At 36.5% G+C, this 25,208-nt stretch overlaps 1 protein-coding gene across 2 annotated transcripts in view; it reads left to right on the forward strand.

Annotated features, from left to right (window-relative positions):
- The window catches only part of LOC106065353 (uncharacterized), a 49,892-nt gene extending 26,696 nt beyond the window's left edge, over window positions 1-23,196 (forward strand). Inside the window, exons 3-8 of one of the 2 annotated variants that reach the window (XM_056017727.1) lie at window positions 418-595; window positions 2,870-2,920; window positions 10,999-11,091; window positions 13,884-13,896; window positions 17,873-17,921; window positions 19,616-23,196. In XM_056017727.1, coding sequence (XP_055873702.1) covers window positions 418-595; window positions 2,870-2,920; window positions 10,999-11,091; window positions 13,884-13,896; window positions 17,873-17,921; window positions 19,616-19,780 — 549 coding nt within the window. In that variant the 3' untranslated portion in view covers window positions 19,781-23,196. Of the gene's footprint in view, window positions 1-417; window positions 596-2,869; window positions 2,921-10,998; window positions 11,092-13,883; window positions 13,897-13,919; window positions 13,933-17,872; window positions 17,922-19,615 lie in introns of both variants that reach the window. The other variant, XM_056017726.1, reaches the window with a different exon arrangement.
- Window positions 23,197-25,208: the final 2,012 nt, after the last annotated feature.

Here is a 25,208-nt window from a genome sequence, read left to right on the forward strand (position 1 = left end):
CAGTTACATAATAAATACATACAGACGTACATACGTACGTAAAGACAGACATACATACACAAATACAGACAGACACACAAGCAGACATACGTAGACATACGTACATACATATAGACATACGTAAATATATACATAAGTAACCCTGTTTGTTTTTACCATCACGCAACCTTTATTTCAGTACCTCTCCCAGTAAGAAGATAGTTGCAATACTTAGACATAATACCTGTGTTTTAATTCTTTTTTTTTAAACAATGATTGTCATTCTTTTTTTTTTTTTTTACATAGTCATTGTAAGCAATGTCTAGCGTTGTAAAAAACATAAAAGTATTTTTTTTTTTATAATTAACGTGAAGTAATTTTACATACATTCGAACACTCTTTTTAATTGTCAGCTTAATTTATTTTTTTTAACTTTAGGATTTGACTTCAGGGTTTGCGGAAGGTATACTCTTCAAGAAAGAACATCATCTAACCACTGGAATCTACCTGAAACTCAACGCTTCAGACAGTGTTAATGATTTCCACTGTATAAAGATGAATTTCAAAGATATCCCCTTTAGTCATGTGACACGAAAGCCTGGTCTGGATGTAAAAGGTAATTAACCCTCTCTTCTTTTCTTAGAAAAATCCGTTCATTTAATGAAAAATATGATTTTTACTTCCGCAAAATCAGACGTTAACGCTTGGTTCTTGTCACAGGTTTGAATGCTATTTTGACACGCTGCACGATGTAAAAAAAAAAGTAATTTCTTTAACAATTATCAGTGTTTTTTAGCGGCCCCGAAAGGGGAAAAGGCGCTAATAAAATTTGTGTGAAATGTCTGTCCGTCCGTCCGTCCCGTTTAGATCTAGTAAACTAGAAAAGATAAAGAAAATCTGACATCATAATATTTTAGTCTATTCAAAGTTCTGATGCAACGGCTACTTTTTTCTTTTCTAAAAGCGAAAAATCTAATTTTTAAATCACTTATATAAGAAGATTTTTTTCACTATTTATAGTAACAAACAAGGGAGGCTCTATAGTAGTGGAGATGACTATTTAACCATATTTTAACACATTTATGCAAATGGTTTTAGACTTTTTGTAAAAAAAATTTTTATTTTTTTTTTACATTTGTTGTTCTGTCCTACAACTACATTTAATCAAAAATAATGTTTAATTTTTGTAAAAGAAAAAAAAATCTTTTAGTATGCATATAAGTTAAAAATAATTTAAAATAACAATGAATAAGTAGGTTTTCATATTATCGCGTGAACTGCAGTAGGCCTATTTCACTGCAACCGTAGAACACTTAACTAAAGGAATTTTTTTACGGAAATGTTTTTTTGTTTGTTTGTTTTTTGAGATTTTTTAAGAGATTGACCCTTTTACAAAACAATTAGATCAATCAAATATTCATTATAAGACAAAAGTTAAGTCAGGTTCACATCTAACTTCACATTCACTTTCACCTATCCTTTGTTTTGCTGCACCGCTGGGGCACGACACAGGATCTGTCAACCTTCTTTCTCCATTTTTCTCTGTCGTTTTTCTTTGATAGAATTTAATTCTGATGTTTTTTGTTAACATATTGAAACCTGCTTTTTTACCTGCCTTGGTGGACCACTTCGGGGTCTGCTTTTGAGTTTGTGTTTCTACACAAACTGTCTTTGTAACCTTGTTTTGTTGGGAGCGCGCCGCTAGATGGAGAAGCAGGGTTTGTGGATTTTGGGTAATTATGTGCTACTTATGAATGTACTTATATACATCTCCTACCTTTCATTTTTTAATTTTTAAATACATATTAACATAAGAACAGTAACCATTAAATAATACAATAAAACAGATTCGCAACCTGACCTCAAGCAATTCAAGAAAAACGACAAGCTTTCTGTTATAGCTATTTATTTTATTTTTGGTATTTCCTTAAAAGGCAGCAGTCTATATACAAAGCGTTAAAAGAAAAAGCACACAAATTCCGTACTTTAAAGCGAATTCTTTTTCGCTTAGTCTACTGATTGTAAATATTCAATGGTTATGTTTGCCCTGGCAAAATATGTAGGTTATAGGTAGGATTGCTTAGCCACGAGAAATATTACATTCCTCATTAACCTTCGAACTCGAAGACAAGCCTTTTTAATATGCATCCTATTAATATGTATTACGTCATTTCGCCTCTTTTTAAATAAAAATTTAAAAAATAACTCTAATAGTATTAAAATACTTATGATTAAGGGATGCAAAAAAAAATGCCTTGTGCCAGAGCAAAAATAGAGGCAATTTACCATGATAAAGAGAAACTAATCACAGTATTAGTTCATTGCTGTGATAAAAAAATCGGTGGAACACAGACAAGATTGCTGTAAAGAAACTACTAAGAAACAGTTTGTCATCCAAGTGTGTTGCGTTTCAGGAGACAATACAACGTGAACTTTGGAGAGACATCACAAGAAAACAAAACAAGAATATTGTAATAACTTAAGGGAGGTAACTCAATGAGGCAACGATGTTTATTTACACGTGGATATCACACCTTGAGCACAGCATCTTCATAAGTTCTCTAGACCCTAGTGGTGAAGGGTCAATAAATCGAGGATTCAAAATTGTTTTTTTATTTTTTTCTTATTGTATAACAATGTTCCGGGGGTTGGGATATCTTTGAAAAAAAAAAAAATTCATCCAGTTATTCCTAAACATACTCCTACACTTGGAATATCGAATCATTTTTTTAAGTCCATAATGGACATGCACAATAAAGAGCTTACATATTGATATGAAGTTTCGTCTCCTGTATAATGTTTTTTTTTGCTCAAACAAGACACAGAGAAGTTTGATCTCCTACTTAAAGTAGCGGTTTAATTTGCATAGCTCATTATATTTTCTTCACAGTTGCAGAGTGCAAAGGGACATCATCACGGACCCCAGAAACTCCTCTAGCAAGTAAAGAATATTTTAGTCATAATATTTTGGTTAATATGAAGTGAATATTTATAATAATATGTCTTCGGATAAAATTATATATATATATATATGTGTGTGTACATAATTAATCTTTATTAAATTCTGACCCTTTCGGAAGACGTTTATTGTTTATTGTAGACTCCCTGCCCTTGCTAGCAGCGCCGCCGAGCACTATTTCTGGTATTGAAAGCCAACAAAATGCATATTCTGAGGTATCTACAGTGCATTATCTTGCTATTAAAAATTTTTATTTCAAAAATCTAATGTGCCATTCTTACTGACTTAGCCCCTATCGCGTCGTTCGGCGCATTTTCCGGCAAGCTGTTTCCGCAACTCTTATTTTGCGTAATTCATTTTGTCGGATAACATGTCCCGCAATTCTCATGCGACGCTCTGTCACAACCTTACTAAGGATTCGACTCTCAGTTCGGCATATGATTTCTTTGATTTAGACCCGATCTCTATGACTGATTCCTAAAATCTGTCTTAGCCATCTTTGTTGAGCCACATTTAATGTTTTTCAATTTCGGCAGAAGACTATTCACACTTTATTAATGGAGCCCAAGCCACTGGTAGAAATTTGTAACCTTTCTTGACTAGGCTCTTGGAATTACATGCCTGTATTTCGATTTAGATTTTATATCGAAAAGGAAAGTTTTTTCGTCAAATCATCTGTTGAGGGGTTTTAAACTAAAAAATCTCTGGAGTTTTTTTGTTTTTTTTAAATTCAAAACCCCATTAGCTACGATCATAGAATTTGGTACTGTAGTTTGCTTTAAAATAATATTGAAGAGAGAGGCTTTCAACTCTAAACGCTCTGTAGGTGGAATTTTAAACTCAAAACCATCTGGAGGGGTTTTAAACTTTAAAGAAAAAGCCATCTGGAGGAGGGGGATTTAAACTCAAAAACCCTTTGGCTTCGCTCATAGAATTTTGAGTGTGTAATTTGCTTTTTTTATATTGAAGAGGGGGTTTATCGTAAATTTTGCAGGGGGTTTTTAAATCAAAATCTTCCTTAACTGTGCTGTTGGAATTTGGGGATTGTTGTTTGCATTTTTTTTTGTTTTATTTTATAGAAGAGGGGGATTTAACTGCAAAAACCTCTGGTAGGGGGTTTAAAATTCAGAACCCCCTGTAGGGGGTTTTAAACTCAAAGCCCCCTGGTAGAGGGATTTGTATCTCAAAACCCCCTGATAGGGGTTTTTCAAATCTCAAAACCCCCTGGTAGAGGGTTTTTAACTCAAAGTGATGATTTAGTATTAAAATCTCACCTTAAAAAAAAAAATGAAGGCAAAAATCAGTCACTTAATTCCGTTCCCCCCCACCCAGGGGGGGATTTCATTTCGGGGGGGGGGGTTGAACCCCAAGAACCCCCCCCCCTGGCTACGCCCATGATATATATATATATATATGGTTCCCGGACACTTCATCCCCTGTCACTTCATCCCTTGTCGTTTAATCCCATGGTCACTTCATCCCCCCCCCCGGTCACTCTATCTCCCGGTCATTTCATCCCCAATTAAATATTTTATATATAAATATGATTATGTAGAATGCTTTCTTTTTGACATTTTATGACATATTACTAATGTGTTATGGTGTTTCTTCTTCCACTTTATATTCTTAATGAGAAATCTAATATTATATGATAATAATAATAATAATAATAATCTTTATTGTCCGTATGGAAATTTGTCTTAGAATTTGTGCATTACACCAAATAAGATCGCCTTTTGCACGCGGTCACCTCCCTTCGAGACCGGTGTTCGACCCAACGTAGCTGCCAAATAATAATTAGTGCTTCTATGCTGTACACACCGGCCAATAGCAGAGTATAGATATTCATAATTTAGTCTTCCTAGCTTGTATCCATTGTGGTGCGAAGGTATCTTAGGTGGAAGCGTTCGAGAAGTTGTACTAGGTGTAACCATCTTCAAATATCCGAAACAATTAAACCAAACCAGCTAACATTGGGGACGTTTGTACTTTCGATGTATTCACTATTCCAATTTAAAGGTGTAACCTAGCGTGCAGGGAGATGCCAATGCTTAGGATTGTATTTTTTTTGAATAAATTGCATTTGTATTACATATCAATAAGTATATGTTGGAGCATTATTAATTTCTATAAGACAATATAGATATTACATTATAAAGTGTTATTGTGTAAGAACATTACCTTTATGAAGAAAGTGCTCAAGAGAAATGCTTAAATTAGTTCAGCCTAATAGACACACTTCCACACAAATTACAATGTGAATGATGATTTAAAATAAAATGAGGATTTTAATACTATGATAATATATATATTGTTATAAACCTGGTGGTGGCACAGATGGGGGTAGTGGTGTGAGTGTGGTCAGCCGACGCAAATCGCCCCAAGCTAGCGCTAGACGAGCGGTCAACCGTGACGAGTTACGACGGTCAGCCGAGTCGAGTGTCAACAGGACGGTTCGGGAAGGATCGCCGTCGTGAACAGAGCTCAGGAGCGTCACGAGGAATGTAGTCATGTGACGAAGCTAGAAACGTCGAGCGATGTTCCTTCCGGTTCTAGAAGGCCATTAGGGACCCTATATAAGAGCGGAGGTGTCGCAGTCAAGACGGTGGAGAAAAGGGGCTCAATACAGCGAGGTTCAGAAAGGAGGTTCACGACAGGGGTTCAGAACACGGTCGACTACAGCACAGTTCAGCGGTGTGGTTCTGTACGGAGCATTACGACGGTTCAGTGCGGAGTACTATCAAGTACAGTTGAGACGAACGGCGTCTTGATCTTGGTCTGTGATCGAGTTCGACATAACGAGCCTAGTGTGTGAAGTCAGTCCTGAACTGTTGAACCCAGTGCAAGCCAGGAACGAGACGGAGAGGCCAGTGCAAGAGTTGATACAGCGGTACGGCTATTAACAGGAGAGATATTTGTACAGTGTACGTGTTGCCAATTGTACAGTATTGGCTGTTATTTTATTGACATTAAACTGTTACGTTACTTTGGAGCCCTGAGTTGTCAAGTTCTTTAAGTTGGTGGTGTATGGTGCAGTTTGCAGAGAGCCTGGATAATAATAATAATAATAATAATAATAATAATGATAATCTTTATTATCCGTAAGGAAATTTGTCTTACAATTTGTGCATTACAAAACAAAAAACATTATAACTATAAGAAAACAAAGTGTACATTCACACCAGACTCACTCATAATTTAGTGCTTCTATGCTGTACACACCGGCCAATAGCAGAGTATAGATATTCATAATTTAGTCTTCCTAGCTTGTGTCCATTATGGTGCGAAGGTATCTTAGGTGGAAGCGTTCGAGAAGTTGTACTAGGTGAGATTCGTAACAATATATATATATATCATGGGCGTAGCCAGCAACCCCCCCTCCCCCCCGAAATGAAATCCCCCCCTGTTTTGATTTTGTTTATTTTAGGTGAGATTTTAATAATAAACTATCATTTGCCCCAGGGCAGCAAGGTAGGTTTTGAGTTTAAAACCCCCTACCAGGGGTTTTTGAGTTTAAAACCCCTACCAGGGGGTTTTGAGTTTAAAACCTCCTACCAGGGGGGTTCGAGTTTAAAACCCCCTACTAGGGGGGTTTGAGTTTAAATCTCCCCTACCGGAGGTTTTCGCAATTAAATTCCCCTCTTCTATAACACAAAACAAAAAAAAATGCAAACGAAAAGCCCCCAAATTTTAGGAGCACAGTTAAGGAAGATTTTGATTTTTAAACCCCCTCCAAAATTTACGATAAACCCCCTCTTCAATATAAAAAAAGAAAATTACACACTCAAAATTCTACGAGCTTAGCCAAAGGGGTTTTGAGTTAACCCCCACTCCCTCTTCAGTAGGGTTTGAAGGTAAAAAATACCTCTTCAATACCCGGTATAAAAAAAGACGCAAATTACGCACTCAAAATGTTATGAGCTTAGCTAAATGGGTTTTGACTCAGTTTTGAATTTAAAACCCCCTTCAGCGGGGTTTGAAGCTAAAAATACCTCTTCAATATGAAAAAAAAAGCAAATCATGCACTCAAAATGTTATAAGCGTAGCTAAATGGGTTTTGACTCAGTTTTGAGTTTAAACCCCCCTTCAGCGGTGTTTAAAGGTAAAAAATATCTCTTTAATATTAAAAACAAAGCAGATTATACACTCAACATGTTATGAGTGTATTCAAAGGGGTTTTGAGTTTAAATTCCTCTCCAGTGGAGTTTGAAGCTAAAAAAATTCCTCTTCAATATAAAAAAAAAGAAAACTACACACTCAGAAATCTATGAACGTAGCAAAAGGGGTTTTGAGTTTAAACCCCCCGCAAGCGGGGTTTTAAGTTAAAAATTACATCTTCAATGTAAGAAAAAAGCAAATTACGCACTCAAAATTCTATGAGCGTTGCCAAAAAGAGTTTTGAGTTTAAACCCCCCCTTCAGAGTGGTTTGATGCTAAAAAAATACCTCTTCAATATAAAAAAAAAATTACACACTGGAATTATTTGAGCGTTTTAAGGTTTAAATCCCTTTCCTACAGATGGCTTATTTTTTAAGTTTAAAAACCCTCCAGATGGTTTTGAGTTAAAAATCCACCTACAGAGCGTTTTGAGGAAAACCTCTATCTTTAATATTATTCTAAAGCAAACTACAGTTACTAAATTCTATGACCGTAGCTAAATGGGGTTTTGAATTTTAAAACAAACATAACTCCAGAGATTTTTTAGTTTAAAACCCCAACAGATGATTTTGACGATAAAACTTCCCTATTCTATATACCATCTAAAGCAAACTACAGTCACTTAATTCCAAGAGCGTATTCAAGAGAGGTTACACATTTCTACAAGTGGCGGGGCTCAATTAATAAAGTGCAGTGAATAGTCATCTGCCGAAATTGAAAAACACTAAATGTGGCTCAACAGCGATGGCTAAGACAGATTTTAGGAGTCAGTTATAGAGATCGGGTGTAAATCAAGGAAATTCTATGCCGAACTGGGAGTCGACCCCTTAGTAAGATTGTGACAGAGCGTCGCATGAAGTTTGAGGGACATGTTCTCCGACAAAATGAATTAGACATAAGAAGAGTTGCGATGACATCCTAGTACAACTTGGTGCCACACATTCATGGAGGTCTTCAGAGCAGGTGGGAAGAGGCTTCAGACATTACCAGTGACAGATTTTTGTGGAAACAGCTTGACGGCAAATGCGCCGAACGGCGCGGGAGGGTCTAAGTCAGTAAGAATAGCTCAATAGGTTTTTGAAATAAAATAGCCGGAAAATGCACTGTAGATACCTCAGAATATGCATTTTGTTGGCTTTCACGATCAAGAACTTGACAACAAGGCTCCAAACAATCTGGTACTTTAAAATGGTCAAGTAGATAACAGCCAATACTAGACAATTGGCAACAAACACATCAACAACTAAAATGTTACAATGTATATCACCGTACAAAACTCTACTGTCTCTATTTCTTCTTGGACTCGTACGTTTCACTGGAGGACTGCACCGGGACCGACTTCATGGTCGACTCACAGTCCCTGTCTCAACGCTCTCCAGTCTTGAACTGCCGCTTTCCTACACACAGTGTTTCTCGTCTGCGCAGGCCTATGATCAGATGACCATAACACGGGCGCTATTCACGTGCAAAGTTCATGCCAGTACTGTCCCTTGCCTTTCAATATAACACGCTTTACTGTATTACTGGCCTGGGTCACATATGTCAGCTAATCACACAGTTAACCCTTTTGCGTCGCGAATAGGGTTATAACAATATATATATATTTCGTTCATCGTGGTTCGAGATATAACTTTGACCACTTTTGTCATCGAGGGGGCTGAGAGCCTTGCACTGGGGTTTTGTACCTCCTTGTGTGGCTTGCTCGGCTGCACTCTGGGTAGACTATTCCAGTTGGAGCTAGTGTCAATGGCCTTGCTTTTTTTTTCTGACACTTTTCTTCTGCCAGCGTTGTTCTCTTGTCCTATACAATTAGTGCGCTGCTTTTACGATGCGATGTCATGATGCTCTATCATGTGCTTTCTTCTCCCAGATGGCAGGGTTATACGAAGTCTTTCAAAAACGCTATAAAGATGTCACTGAAGCGTTTTCTTTGTTCACCTTGTGAGCTCTTCCTTTCCCCTAATTGGCCATACAGCAGTCGTTTTGTGATGCTGGGATCTTCCAATCTACAGCTGGGACTACATCTACTTTGGCAGCACACTTGAAACGGAATGATCGCTAGTGGCCAGTGCATTTTTTGCTAGACTGTATAAAAATGTTTGGAATTGATGAAATATCACCAGAAGCACAAAGCTAGGGGTCTAGTGAGCTGCCATCCTACATTGCTTTACGCCTCAGAAACGTGGACGGTACACACACACACAAAAAACCGTACTACTTCTACATGAGGTGTCTCGAAAAAATACTGAATGTTAAATAGCTAATAAAAATATAATGAAGTCCTTTAAAGCTCTTCAAAATTGCCTCTAAAAGCTTGCACTGGATAGATCCACATGGAGAGCGAGCATAAAAGAAGGGCCCCGAATTGCAGATGATGTACACCACAGTAGTAGAAAGAAGTGTGAAAGTGAAATGTAGCCTGTTGATTTACATATGCCCAACTTGTGACCATAGCTGTGTATCAAGGATCGTCCTCTTTAGTCACACTAGAAGTTGCAAATGATAGATACTAGAATTAGAATAACATTAATACAAAATATTCAAATATCTAGACTCATTTATATGTAAAATTAGATTTCTATAGTAATTATCATTTTCGGCACCGTTGTTATCCTTTCTCTTTTTACATTTTGAGGCATCCTGATAATTAAAGTGCACGCTAAAAAAGTGTTCTGTTTACCAACCTGTAAATGCACGCTAATCTATGGTGTCATTAGAAACCCCTACAAGTCAGGATACCTCAACTGAATTAATTAATAACTAATAATAATAATTTAATATTAACAACAAATTGATTTTAATTTAATCGCCCCAGCGGTGCATGACAATTTTTCAACCACAATACTGGCAATGGTAACTATCAGTGGAATGAGTAAAACCAATACTGACATCCTCAACAAAAAAAAAACAAGACTCTATTGTCTAATGTAATACTTAAAATATGAAACGAATCCACATAGAAAATATCATAAAAATATAAAAGAAACTTTGCCCTAAACATGGGTGAAAGTTTCTTACAAAAAAAGCAGGTTCAAGGCAACCAATCTATAGCTGTCTTTTAGCTTAAAAGCCAAGAATCCTTTTCGGAACAAAAATAAGGCTTGTGTTCAGAATGGCAAATAGAGGCCACAACTATAAGATAAAAGGATAACAACAAAAAAAATAATAAAAATTCCAAGTGCCAAAAAACAATTATGACCTAGCACCTAGAAACACTCAGCGTGCTATTTTATCAAATGAATACTACTAAGAAGCGGCGCTCTCTTTATGTGAATAATTTTTTAATTAATACGTAAAAGCGTTCAATTAATAAGATGACAAGAGTAAAGATTTTTTCTATGATATAGCTCCTCCTTCGTGATCGAAGATCAGCACATTTCTCATTTCCTATGGACTTGAAGATGACTGTAAAACCTAATCCTCGCTTTAAAAAATCGGCCGCATACTTGGGATGGGTAGGTTTGGTCAGTTGCAGCTGCTTCATCTCTCAGCTTTTTGTTAGTTCGGCGCTCTTTCACTCTGGCCACTCTTCTTGCTTCGAATCTTGAGACTCCGAGACTCACAGCTTCACGCCATGAGGCGATTGTGTGGCATGCGGACTATATGTCCCGCCCGTGGAAGTTGGTGAAAGATTTTACTGTCGCATTGATACTGTTCATGTTGGACAGCTTTAAGATTTCTGTTTCTGGTATGTGGTCTGACCAACTCAACTTATGGATACTCCTTAGACAGCGTAGATGGAAGAAGTTTAACTTTTTGATGCGGTGGGAATATAGGGTCCAGGACAAGTGTATGGTAAAAAGCAGAATTAAGACCTTTTGTTTATTCCTAGTGCTAATAATGCTGACGAATGCTCAAATTACTTAAACTATCCACAAGTATTTTTATTGTATTATTTACAGATGTGCTTGTAAGCAGCATAATTCCAAGCGCAGCATTAATACTCATTATAACAACTTTAATTAGTTGTTATTGTTGGAGAAGGAGCCGAAACGGTAAGTTTGATATCTACCTACCAGTATCAGTCACCAGCATCACCTGTCAAATTCCAGAACACATTAGATGTAGTAACATCATAAACAACTTAGATAAACATAATGTCCATACTCCATACCAACACGGCTTAAGAAATATAGATCATATGAAACACAATTAATAGGACTAATTGATTATTTTTTAAAGGGATTAGATAATAGGGAGTAAACTAAAACAATAAAAACTACTTATTTTATTCATGATAAACCAGTTACTCAAAATATCTAATGGTAACAAATGAAACGTTATCACAAAATCCTCATATTGATGAAATTATTAAAAATCATGCAAAGAATTAGTTGTTTTTTTTTACAAATCAGGCAAGAACATAAAACTAAAATGATATTTGAGCTTAGTTAGGCCAATATTGCAATATGCATCCTCTGTTTGGGATTTGTCAACTCAAGAAAACTTTTTTAAAAACTGGAAAAATACCAAATAAAGTAATGAGATTCATATAAAAAAAAACGAATATTCTAATTTGACACCTCAGGAAAGAAAAATATAAAAAAAGTTGCAATCTATATATATAATTCTCTTCTTCCCTCAAGAGTTTGGACGAGCTAGAAGTAAAGGAAAGACCACTCTCTTTTTTCCTGCAGATAGACACCCCACGAAAAAACAAGAGGGGTTTGGGAGAACACATGGGTATTCACACGTCTCTACGCATGGTTGCGCGCTGGACTGTCTAACCCTGTCCGCTCCCATCCCCTTCGTCCTGTGGGAGGTTTGGACTAGGAAGTAAACTATCTTCAACTCTGAAGGAACATCCGAAACATGTAAAACATTTTACAAACAAACATTTTACAAACACATAATAGCAGCGCCGGACTTAACCATTGTGACCAAGAAGTCATGGAAAGAAAACAAGTAATCTACTATGTATATTCACCCGTTTATAAATATCAGGGCCGGACTTAACCATTGTTGGGCCCTATGCGAAACGGATTTTGAAGGGTCAAATCGGGTAACGAAGCGGTTAACAAGTGAAATTTAAGAGTTTTTATTAGTAAATAAATTCGTCTTTGCATTTTATTCATTCTTTTCAACGTACAGAATTACTTTACGAGCATTGCGTGTCATACAGTAGATCATAATACTTCTGTTTCTACCATAGATCCCGCTCAATATCAAGAATTACCAAATATTTAAATCTATCTTTGAGAGTTTTTGACCTTAAGTAGATCTTCATTAGTTTGATAAGCTTCGTTCGCCTGATTACGGCCTGATTACAATTACGGCTAATGCTTAATGCCGTTTTTATTTATCGCGCGTAGGATTGGTGTTTTCCATATTGAATGACACCCCAAAATGACTAATTTTTTTTATATCTTTCCGTATATTTTAAGGACTTTTTCGTATATTTTGCAATTTCGGGAGATTTTAAGCTGGTAAACTGACAGGAAGGCGCGGGAAATCTGTAATAAGTTATATATATATATATATAGGCTAGTCTTCGAGTCCAAAGATTAGTGAAGAATCCCGTGGCTTGGCAGTCCAAGATGTGACCTACATATTTTGCCACATCCAGGACAAGCATAACCATTGTCCGCAGGTGGTCGATTTAGATTTTCTTTTCGCCGTCTGAGTTTGCCCCCGGCAGCAGATTTTCTTTTGGTCTCAAATGTGTATTCCGCGGCCTTCGTGAGTAACCTCCAGCTGTCTCGTTCTGAGGCCGCATGCAACCAGGTGCTCTCTTCTATGTCAGCCAAGGAAAGTTGACGCCTAAGTTATAAAATGGTTTTATTTAATAATTTATACACCTTGAATTAGCGCGGGTCCTATGAAAGTGCGGATCCGTTGAGAGTAAGGGCCCACTGTGGTCGCATAGGTTTCAGTGGCTTAAGACCGGCCATGCAAAATAGCGGCGTATGCTACAATGCCTGTCGACTAGTAATACATAAAACTCTGGACCATAATTTACAAATAGAAAAAAAAACTTTAAAAATACTCAGAAAGACACAAAGTTTAAGGCACATGTTTTATTTGCTACAACAAATTCGTACAACAAGTTCTTCCCTATAGAGAAAGGAAAGGGTTGCCAGAAAGAGTAAGGATAACCAATGACTAAGAGTTAAAGTCAATAATTTACATGTATGACCAGCTAAACCCATGAAACGCGTAGAATGTTATTACCTTTTTTTTTTTAATAACGTCTGTACTCTATAAGAAAAGATATGATAGTATGAAATTGTTCAAACAATTTCGTCAACACACACACACACAAAAGAAAAATTATATAAATTTTAAAAATTAACTCTGCACGCGAAAACTTTAACAAAAGTCTTTTCTCATGACATCTTATTGATTGAAACTTTTTTACGCCTTAATTTAAATATTGTGAACTTTAACTTCAAAACAAGTATCATAAAAACTTCTATGTACCCACACAAACATAATTGGATTGTCTTAATCTATAATCTATAGGACTACGATACAACTAGTAGTGTTGTTGTTCTCGTTTTGTGTGTGTGTGTGTTGATGATAGTGAATCAGATGGGATTCATTTTAACATATTGAATTTTTTATCTCCTCAGTTTCACGTTCTCGGTAAGTACTTTTTATCTCCTCAGTTTCACTTTCTCTGTAAGTACTTTTTATCTCCTCAGTTTCACGTTCTCGGTAAGTACTTTTTATTTCCTCAGTTTCACTTTCTCGGTAAGTACTTTGTATCTCCTCAGTTTCACTTTCTCGGTAAGTACTTTTATCTCCTCAGTTTCACGTTCTCGGTAAGTACTTTTTATTTCCTCAGTTTCACGTTCTCGGTAAGTACTTTTTATCTCCTCAGTTTCACGTTCTCGGTAAGTACTTTATATCTCCTCAGTTTCACGTTCTCGGTAAGTACTTTTTATCTCCTCAGTTTCACGTTCTCGGTAAGTACTTTTTATCTCCTCAGTTTCACTTCCTCGGTAAGTACTTTTTATCTCCTCAGTTTCACGCTCTCGGTAAGTACTTTTTATCTCCTCAGTTTCACGTTCTCGGTAAGTACTTTTTATCTCCTCAGTTTCACGTTCTCGGTAAGTACTTTTTATCTCCTCAGTTTCACGTTCTCGGTAAGTACTTTTTATTACGTATCCATTCCGCTGATTTATCATTTTTTAAAAATTAAACGTACTTAAGTTTCTTGACAGAGGAGTTGTAAATAAAGATCACTATTTTTGAAAGGTGTCCAAGTGTTTGTGTTTTATAAGTTTCGGACGTTACTTCGCGTTGGAAGAGTAGAAAGTCCCTGCCCAAACCTCATAGATAACAGCAGAGAACATGGTTCGAACTTGGGCCCATTGTAGGCTCATTGTGGACCCATTCCACACAACCAGGCAGCGATCTAGAAGGTTATCCGTATTACGTTAGACAGAATATCCTGTAATTAATACTGTATTTATCAATCAGTGATCGAGTGTATAACAATAAAGTAAAGAAAAAACTAACATTAAAATTATATTAACATAAGCATGTTATTTAGAAGTTTTTCGAAATGTTCAGTGACGTAAGTTATTTACTAGACACTTAGGGACAGTTACCGGCTACGGCCGGATGTCTTATTTTACCATGCGGCCACATCCGGCTCTGACTGGATATGAAAACGAACTATCTGGTACACCCTTATAAAGCATTGCTCTAGATAACCACATTAAAAAAACTAACAAATCATAGCCCTAGAATGACGTAGATACTTCTTCTTCTTCTTCTCCTTCTTCTTCTAGCCAGCTTTATTGCTGCTGAGCTGTGAACTCTTTTGCAGACTGTGCCAAGGAAAAAAAGTGTGCTGTTTTCTTCAGTTGTTCAGCACCCCCTTACAGGGTGTTGGTTATGTTGGGCTGTAGTGGAAGTAGGGTCTGCTTAAGGTGGATTAAGGAGGGGCATTCAAAGAGGATATGGTTTACGGTTTCAAAGGGGTGGGCGCAGTGTCTGCAAAGGGGTAGTTGTGTGGAGTTTATTTTGTTCAGGTGGTAATTTAATAGTGGTGTGTGTCCTGTTCTTAGTTGGAAGATTGTAGATTGTTCTTTTCGGGGGAGGAAGTTAATACTGTCCAGTTTGTTAGGCGTAGTCATTTCTCTGTACATGGCTCTGCCTGTGTTTCCTGATGCCCATTGGTTGAGCCACTCCTCTTTGTGATTGTTGACTAACATTGACCTTAGTGTGAGGTAGTTAACAGGTCTATCTGGTTGTTCCATAGATGAACCTGCCTTTGATAGCTTATTTGCCTTTTCATTTCTCATGGTGCCAATGTGTCCAGGGATCCACTGTAGTGTGATATTGACATTTAATTTTGATATCATCTGATGGATTATCACAATGAGTGTTGTCAACTCTCTTGGGCTGTTTGAGGTGCTGCTTTTAAGTGCTTGCAGAGTAGATTGGGAGTCTGTAAAGACAACAATACCTGATGGTGGTTGCACTCCTTCATATGATTTGTTTTCCACTGTCTGTAGTGCTATGATAATTGCCTCAGTTTCGGCTTGGAAGTTTGAGCAGTAATCGCCACAGGGTGCGCTTATCTCAAAGTGTTTATTTTTAGGGAAGACCAGGAAGGCACCAAGACCAGCATTGATGGTAGCTTTGAAAGCCGATCCGTCTGTATAAATATGGATAGCTGTTTTTTTCCTAGCTTTCAATTGTTTCAAGCGTGCCTACTTTGAGCTCCAGTGGATTTGATTCTTTTGTTAAGGTGTTATTTAGTAAATGTGTTTTGATGGTTGGTTGTTTGTAGTTTAGTCCGGGTGTAATGTTTGAAAACCTGGTAATTTTTTCTCTGTTATTGGGTAGGTGGTGTTTTAGGGCTAGTTCGTCAGTAAGTTGGATCAGAGTCCTTTGCTTTTTTTGGTTGTTTTTCCTATTTCTCTGTGTTAGTAATTTATTTGGATGATCGTCCTCCAACCTTCTGTATCTCTCAATAGCTTCTAATGCTGCTCTATTGCGCCTTAACTTAAGAGGTTCGATATTGGAGTCTATTTCACAGGCTGCTGTGGGAGTAGTTCTCATACCTCCACTAATTAGTCGCAAGGCTTGGTTTTGGATTGTATCTAATGATGATTGATAGGTTTTGTTGGCAGCTACTTGTATGGAGAGACTGTTATCCATTACAGATCTGACATATCCAGTGTATAACTGTCTTAAGGTTTTCTTTTCAGCTCCCCAGGATGTTCCTGCTAGGTGTTTTATTATGTTTAATCTTTGTGATGCCTTTTCTTTTAAATCTACCATAAAGTGTTTTAGAGACAGTCTTTGGTCTAGTTTTACACCAAGATATGTTGGATTTTCTTCTTTATTTATTGGCTGAGAGTCTATTTTTAGAATGTAGTTTCTTTTTGCTGTTTTGTTGCTGTGGCTAAAGATTGAATAAACTGACTTTTCTTTGTTTATTTCTATTTTCCATAATTTTGAATATGTGGAGATAGTTGTGAGGGCTCTATTTAGTTTGGATCTAGTCAGTACTGGATATTTCTCTGTAGTCCAAATTAAAAGGTCGTCTGCATAAAGTGCCTTATTGATCGAAATGAGGTCCGGGAGGTCATTCATGAAGATTAGAAAGAGAGTGCAGCTAAGGGCTGAACCTTGTGGTAGTCCTTCTTCCAAACTTTTTTTTACTAGAGATGGCACCTTCAAATCGGGTTTGGATGGTTCTGTTTTGTAAGAATGCTCTGATCTAGCTGTACATTTTTCCATGAATGCCCATTTTTTTCATCTTAAAAAATAGACCTTTTCTCCACACCCTATCATAGGCTTGCTACATATCTATAAATACTGCTGTAGTGTGCTTGTTTTCATGAAACCCTTCTACTGTGTCCTGGATAAAACGAAAGAGGTGGTCTTCTGTTCTACTTGCTTTCCTGAAGCCAGCTTGTGCATTGTGGAGTGAGCAAGTACTTTCTAGCCACCAATAAAGTCGGTTATTGATCATTTTTTTCTGCCATTTTGCCAATGTTGGATGTTAGAGATATTGGTCTATAACTTTTTGGGTCTCCAGGTGGTTTATTTTTCTTTAAAATGGGTATTATGTTTGCGGTTCTCCATTCCTGTGGTATGTCTTCAGTTTTCCATGTATGGTTGATAAAGTTAAGTATACAGTTTTGGGCCTGTGGTCCTAGTCCCCGAATCATTTCATTTGTTATTTTATCGGGTCCAGGGGATTTTCTTGACTTGAGGCTTTTTAGGGCAGTATTGAGCTCATGTAGAGTGAAGGGAGTGTCAAAGATCTGACAGTTTACTGTTGGAGCTTTTTCTTCTTTCTTTAAGATATTACTGAAGGCCTGGTCCAGTTGATGGCTGCCTGGTCGTGCGGTTTGCACGCTGGACTGTCGTTCAGATTTATCGATGGTCCCGGGTTCAAACTCTGCCCGCTCCCATCCCCGTCGTCCTGCGGGAGGTTTGGACTAGGAAGTAATTATCTTCAACTCTGAAGGAACATCCGAAACATGTAAAACATTTTACAAAACAAACATTTTATTATGAAATCGAGTTGTCAGTATGTTTTCTAGTTTTTGTGATGTAAACAGGAAAGGAAGGACGGACGTACCAACAGTCAGACAAGCCACAAAAAGCTAATAGAGGCTATACTCTTTTCGCGGCCTCATTTACTAATTGGATTATGCTATGCTTTTTTTTCGTACTTTTTTTCTATAAAATAGCACTGCTAGCTGAAGTATTTGTAAAAACTATAAATTTTTGTTTATATATTGATTTTATTAAATGCAAAACTTTACTATTTCAATGATTTTTTTGGATTCTATCTTGATATAGGGATACAGAGTCAACTGTGTATGCTACAGTAACGCACGGAGTGAGACATGTAAGTAGATAAATCGATCGATAATCAAATAAATAAAATATAAACTAGAAAAACATTTTTTAAAAATACATTTTTAAAGAAAACACTACATTATACAAGTTAAAATATAACTAACTACAAAAAAGAAATTATACAAAAATATTTAAGGTTGCATTATACAAAGAAAATTAAAACAACACAAAACACAAAGAGAATTAGGTGAATTTCAGAAAAGGGAATCATATTGTAGCATGTCTTTCTATTGTAGCATGTCTTTCTACGCATGTCTTTCTATTGTAGCATGTCTTTCTATTGTAGCATGTCTTTCACCCAGATACTCGAGAAAACATTAAGAAACTGGAACAGACACAAAATAGAGCAGTGAGATTCATAACAAATGAAATTTTACATTGATTAGTGTAATAAATTTAGTAAAATCACTAAATTTAGAAACCTTTCAGGAAAGAAGACTTAAAATAAAAGTATAATTATACGTAATAAAATAAAACACTGAACCATAATCTTTAATTACAAAAGCAAAACCTAATAAAATTCTCAGAAAGAAACAAAGATAAAAGAGCATAGCTTGTTCCATATGTTAGGAGAGATTTGTACAAATGTTTCTTTTTCCCTAGTGCTTTTAGAGCATGGCATTGGTTGCCTGAGTCAGCAAGGAAAATCAATGACTCAGCAGAATTTAAGTCTTATATTAACCTCCATGAAAAGATTGACACATGAAATGCGTAGGACACAATTATCTCCTTTTTTGTAGTAACGTCTGTAATCTATTCAATAAGATTTATCAGCGGTTAAATTTCTAGAAAACAAATCTTCTAAGCCGTTTTTTTTAGAGATCAGCGTTCAGGCTCCACCTACACACCCTCCATAAAGATTTGACTTAATAGAATTATTGTAAAAAGGGATAATTTTTTACCCCTTCGCTATAGATATATAAAACTCTAATAATAGGCCTGTTGATCTAGACCTAGAAGATGTAGCGCAAAATGTTCCTGAACATCTAAAAATGTATTGCACTCTACATGAGAAAATACTCAAACTTGTAGTCTGTACAAGATACAGATTTTCTAGTTCTGTAGTAGTCAAGTTTGTTTGAGTTACTTTTTTTTTTAATACTTTGAAAAATTGTAACATCAAACTACATTTTCCCTATTGTGGCCAACGAGCTAGTAATTCTTTTAACAACGATATACTGCAGCTGTCACATTTCTAGAAAAAATCGTTAGAACCGTATTTGAAAATAGTGTCCACCCAGGTTCCACCCACCCACGCACACAGAAATGTCCACAAAGTTACAAGTTGAATAGAACAACAACAGTGTTTTGGGAAATTGATAAATTAAAACTGAGGAGGGCAACCTGTCTTTTGGTATTTCCGCATGTAGGAATTAAATGTAAGAGTTTAATAAATTAGTCTCATCGTCTACATCTAGATCTTAAGGCCATTCATTGGAATGTTATAAACTTATGGATTTCTACATTCGCTTAACCAAGATTCAAGCTTTTCTTTTTTTAAATCTAAAATATAATCTATTTTTTGTTTACTGTTTTATATGAATTCATTTCAATTTTGGTTCATATTTTTTGTATAATATAATTTATTACTTTGACCTACTATTGTTTCTTTTAAGTTTTTCTAAGAGACATTCGATTATAATAGACACCGAATCTTGAATACTTCTGGACATTGTTTTTCAGGAAGCGCCAAGTGGACAAATTGAAACCAACGTTGATGCGATGATGAATTTGAGTCCTCCCCCGCTCCCCCTTCACCCACCTCCTCCCAGACAGCACATGGCTCATGGAGCAGAGCAACAGATCTCAAAACGAGTGGAGCATTGGCATAACTTCTTGACAAAGTAATGCAAGCAAAGTTCAAAATGCAGACGATCATTCAAAAGTACATTTCACTGCTCTTAAGACTCAATCTTCACTATTGATTATAAATTTTTTTTTAGAGGTGGGGTCGGGTAAAAGGTGGGAGTCATGAAGTGTTTGATAAAAGAACATTTATTCATAACTTTTTGATATTTCAATAAATGTCTGATGAGGGTTATATGGACCTCAAGATAGACCTCACAAAACGAAAACAAAAAACAAAAAAAGATTTCTTTTTCTAAATTTCTAAAGTTTTTAGCATTTTTTTTTTACTCTACAATTTCTCAATTACTATTTATCTGATTACAATAAATATGGTACCGTTAGAAGATTATGTGCCAACTTTAGACATATATACAGTGCTTTTTGTAAAATAAATAGGTGCCGGTACTCAGTGATGGATTGCCTCTAAGCAACCATGAATCAACGTATCTTGTAGGGTCAAAACGTACGAGTGGTGGTCCAACTAATCTGAAAAATAACAGTGAAGATACAGTTGTTGTCATCAATGAACTTCTTGTCGGGGTGATGATAACATTCATTTGCGAAAATCTTCGTTCGGCTTCAATTGAAAAATTGGGATTGTACTGAGAGCGATTTGCAAAGGAAGTAGTTTATCTGGAAAGTGTTTTTCGATGAGATATTCATGAAATCCGCGAAACATGATTCTTTTGTTCAAATGTCATCTTGTGGACAAGTTTCTACTTTCTGTTTCTCCCAATGTCAAGTGAGTCCCAATGTTGTCCGGCCATTGCTTTGTCTCGAGCACTCGAGCCCAATGTCAAGTGAGTCCCAATGTTGTCCGGCCATTGCTTTGTCTCGAGTACTCGAGCCCAATTTCAAGTGAGTCCCAATGTTGTCCGGCCATTGCTTTGTCTCGAGTACTCGAGCCCAATGTCAAGTGAGTCCCAATGTTGTCCGGCCATTGCTTTGTCTCGAATACTCGAGCCCAATGTCAAGTGAGTACCAATGTTGTCCGGCCATTGCTTTGTCTCGAGTACTCAAGCCCAATGTCAAGTGAGTACCAATGTTGTCCGGCCATTGCTTTGTCTCGAGTACTCGAGCCCATTATTCCAACTCAGCATCTTCACTAGAAAGCATATTTTGTTCAATTGATTCTTGTAGGAAATGGATAGAGATAGTCCACGTTTTCGTTACAACGTATTCAGATCTACATATCATACTTTTGAAGTAAATTCACTAATTAAATACTGAATTGTAATAGAGTTATAGTTTTTGAGGTATCAATAAAAATAACGAGAGAGTTTTTAAAAGTTTTGCAATGCTAGTCGATAAAAGTTAAGTTCTTCTTTCAGACCTTGTGATGTATAGGGCAGATGATGTTAAGGTCGTCTGTTTCTTTGGTCAACGGTTAACGAGCAGGGTGTCATGTCGGCAGCACAATGACCAACCGCCTTTACTTTCCCCAACTTAAGTCAAGTACCCCTTACAGTTGAGTGGACCTAAGGACGCTCTAAAAATCCCGAGATTCACAATCCCAGCCTGCACCAAGATTTGAACCCACGACCCCAGTCGAATAAGTCCTTTGATATTTGTTATCTTGCTAATCTTATGACGTCTATTAATATTTTTTTTAAAAAGGAATTTAATGAGGAATTTTTATTTTTTCAAACCTTTATACGGTCACACAACGGAAGATAGGCCTCTGTTGAATGTGATAATGTTACGACTACATTTATGCAAGAGAATACAATTCATTGAAAGAGATGTGTTTGATTCAGCACAGATGGAGCAGAATGTATTGTCGGAAATAGTTGGAACTAATAAAGAAGAATTCAAAACATTGTTACATACAGAGAGAGGATTTGGCAATACGTAAGATCCCAGCACATGTACAGATAGTTCGGATTTAAAGCGTGAAAATCGTTTAACTACATTAACAACCGTCCTTTGAAAACACGAATTTTTTTCGCAAGCATGTGAAGAAATGGGATGTAACCATACTTATCTTTTTTAGCGGCCCCCGAAAGGGGAAAAGACGCTATTAGTTTTGTGCGAAATGTCTGTCCGTCTGTCCGTCTGTCCGTCCGTCCCGTTTAGATCTCGTAAACTAGAAGAGATATTGAAAATCCGACTTCACAATATTTTAGACCATTCAAAGTTCTGATGCAACGGCTACTTTTTTTTTCCTGAAAGCGAAAATTCTAATTTTTAAAATTAATTATGCAAGCAGATTTTTATAAGAAAAAGCTAATTAGTATGCATTATATGTTAGACCTAATTTAAGACGAATAGTAATCTTATAAACATCATTTTCGTGAACATTTTTTCTATTTAGCGAAAATTTTTTTTTTTTGAGGATTCGAATATGAGATTGAGCCTTTTCAAAACAATTAACTTATTTAGTTCGAACCGAGGGTCCCGGGTTCCAATCCTGGTGAAGACTGGGATTTTCAACTTCTGAGTCTACCCAGTTCTAATGGGTACCTGACATTCGTTGGGGAAAAGCAAAGGCGGTTGGTCGTTGTGCTGGCTACATGTCACCCTCGTTAACCGTAGGCCACAAAAACAGATGAACTTTACATCATCTGCCCTATAGACCACAAACTAGTTAGGCCAGGTTCACATCTAACTTTACATTCACTTTCACGTATCCTTTGATCTGCGGGACGGTTGGGGCACTACACAAGATCTGTTAACCTTCTTTCTCCATTCTTATCTCTCATTTGTCTTTGATATAATTTCATTCGGATTTTCTTTCTGAAAATATTGAAGCCTACCTGGGTGGACCATTGGTCGTGCGGTTTGCGCGCTGGACTGTCGTTTGGATTTATCGACGATCGAAGGTTCAAACCCTGCCTGCTCCCATCCCCCGTCGTCCTGCGGGAGGTTTGGACTAGGAAGTAAACTATCTTCAACTCTGAAGGATTATCCGAATTATGTAAAACATTTTACTTCGGGGGCCGATTTTGAGTTTGTGTTTCCACACAAACTGTCTTTTGTAACCTTGTTTTTTCTTCATACCGATGTTCGTTGGTTCTCTCGGGGGAAATTTCTTAATGGATTATTTGAACTTAGAGACAAAGTCATAAGCTTCATTTTTGTGCGGCCCCCGCAAGGGAAAAAGACGCTATTAGTTTTGTGTGGCCTGTCTGTCCGTCTGTCCGTCCGTCCCGTTTAGATCTCAGAAACTAGAAGAGAAAATGAAAATCGGACATCATGATATTTTAGATCATTCATAGTTCTGACGCAACGGCTACTTTTTTCTTTTCTGAAAGCGAAAAAATTATTTTTTTAATCAATTATGCAAGCAGTTTTTTCATAAAAATACACCATTTTTACAACTATTCACTATTAATAGTAACGAACACTGAAGGCATTTTAGTAAGGGAGGCGGCCGTTTACCATTTTTTAAACACATTTATGCAAATGGTTTTAGATTTTTGGTCCATTTTTTTTTTTTTTTTTTTTTTTTTTTTACAATTGTATTGCTAAGTTATCTAAGTTCTGTAACTAATTAATACTACATTTTAAAAAATGTTAATTTTTGTTTAAAGATAAAATATCTATTTACTATGCAAATAAGTTGACATAATTTAAAACAACAATTATTAAGTAGTTTTTCATATTATCGCGTGAACTGCATTGCTCTAATAACAACATTGAACACAAAACAAAAGGAATTTTTTTTTACGGAAATGTTTTTAAAAAGAGACTGACCCTTTACAAAACAATTAGATCAATTAGATACTCATTATAAGACATTAGTTAAGCCAGGTCGACATCTAACTTCACATTCACTTTCACCTATCACTTGGTCTGCTGGACCTTTGGGGCACCACACAGGATCTGTCAACCTTCTTTCTCCATTCTTCTCTATCATTTGCTTTTGATAGAATTTCATTATGATATTCTTTCTGAAAATATTGATAGGATACCTGCCTTTTTACCTGCCTGGGCCTGGGTGGACCACCTGATAGAATTAATACCGATATTATTCTGAAAATATTGAAAACTGCCTTTTTTTCCTGCCTGGGTGGACCACTTCGGGGGCGGATTTTTATTTTGTGTTTCCACACAAACTGTCTTTGTAACCTTGTTTTTTCTTAATAATAGATTTGAGTTAAGGAATAGTTTGCACGTGTGTTTGTTTGACATGTTTCGGATGTTCCTTCAGAGTTGAAGATAATCTACTTGCTAGTCCGAATACCCCGCAGGACGACGGAGGCTGGGAGCGGGCAAGGTTTGAACCTAGGACGTTTGAGATGACTGAACGATTGTCCAGCGCGCAGATAGATAGATAGATAGATAGATAGATAGATAGATAGATAGATAGATAGATAGATAGATAGATAGATAGATAGATAGATATTTTATATCTGACCATATAAACAGAAAGATAGTTTACACCTAACCTATCTGACCATCAATGTAGATGTGTAGATACTTTCCATCTGGGCATACATGTCAACTCCTTTCCCACTTAACAATCCAGTTGTCAGCTCTCCATCATGACTATCCAGTCACTTTGTCAGCGGCTAGCACGATGGACAGCCCACAGGTAGAGGCTATTAGTATTGCTGCTAGCAGGTTTCCCTACATGTCTGCAGTGTTGTCCGAGAGATCTTGAGCTAATCATAGCTATTGTCTGTAACATGTCTGCAGTGTTGTCCGAGAAATCTTAAGCTAATCATAGCTATTGTCTGTAACAAGTCTGCAGTGTTGTCCGAGAGATCTTGAGCTATTTATAGCTATTGTCTGTAACATGTCTGCAGTGTTGTCCGAGAGATCTTGAGCTAATCATAGCTATTTTCTGTAACATGTCTGTATGTGTGTACGAAATACAAACATGTTCGCTATGTGTGTATCATTCGTGTGTGTGTCTGGGTCTCAATATTTCCCTACATGTAGTCAAATGTTTAAAATTAAACTCTTTATTATGTCATTGGGTTCATTCTTATGGGTATGCTTAATTGTATGACTATTTTTAGACTAATACTGCATAGTGCTGTATTTATCAAACTTTTATCAGTGGTGCCCTCAAGATAAAAAAAAAAAAAGAAGGACATTAAAATAATTTTAAATATACAATAACCATAGCTTATATTAAGTGTAATTGTAACAATTTGTTTGGGTTAGTTATGTAGTTAAATTTGTAATAGATGTAGACTAACAAAAATAAAATTGTGCGATTAGAAATATTTGTACCAATTGTTTTTGTTTAGCTCAATCACATGCATTTAGCGTTCTCAAAGAGCTATGATCCTATTACTTGTGTGGACCAGTGGTGAAGAGAGGAGTGGTGGGTAATGAAGCGGTATCTTTTTTTTTTAAAGTACGACTTGAACTTGAAATCAGGGCTCAAGCCTCCTCAAGTTGACTAATTCTTGGATCATAGACTATATATAGTCTAAGGTTTGGATCAGTCATGTAATTATAGTCTCATAGTCTC

The sequence above is a fragment of the Biomphalaria glabrata genome, chromosome 18 (assembly GCF_947242115.1).
Source record: "Biomphalaria glabrata chromosome 18, xgBioGlab47.1, whole genome shotgun sequence".
Taxonomy (NCBI): Eukaryota; Metazoa; Mollusca; class Gastropoda; family Planorbidae; genus Biomphalaria; species Biomphalaria glabrata.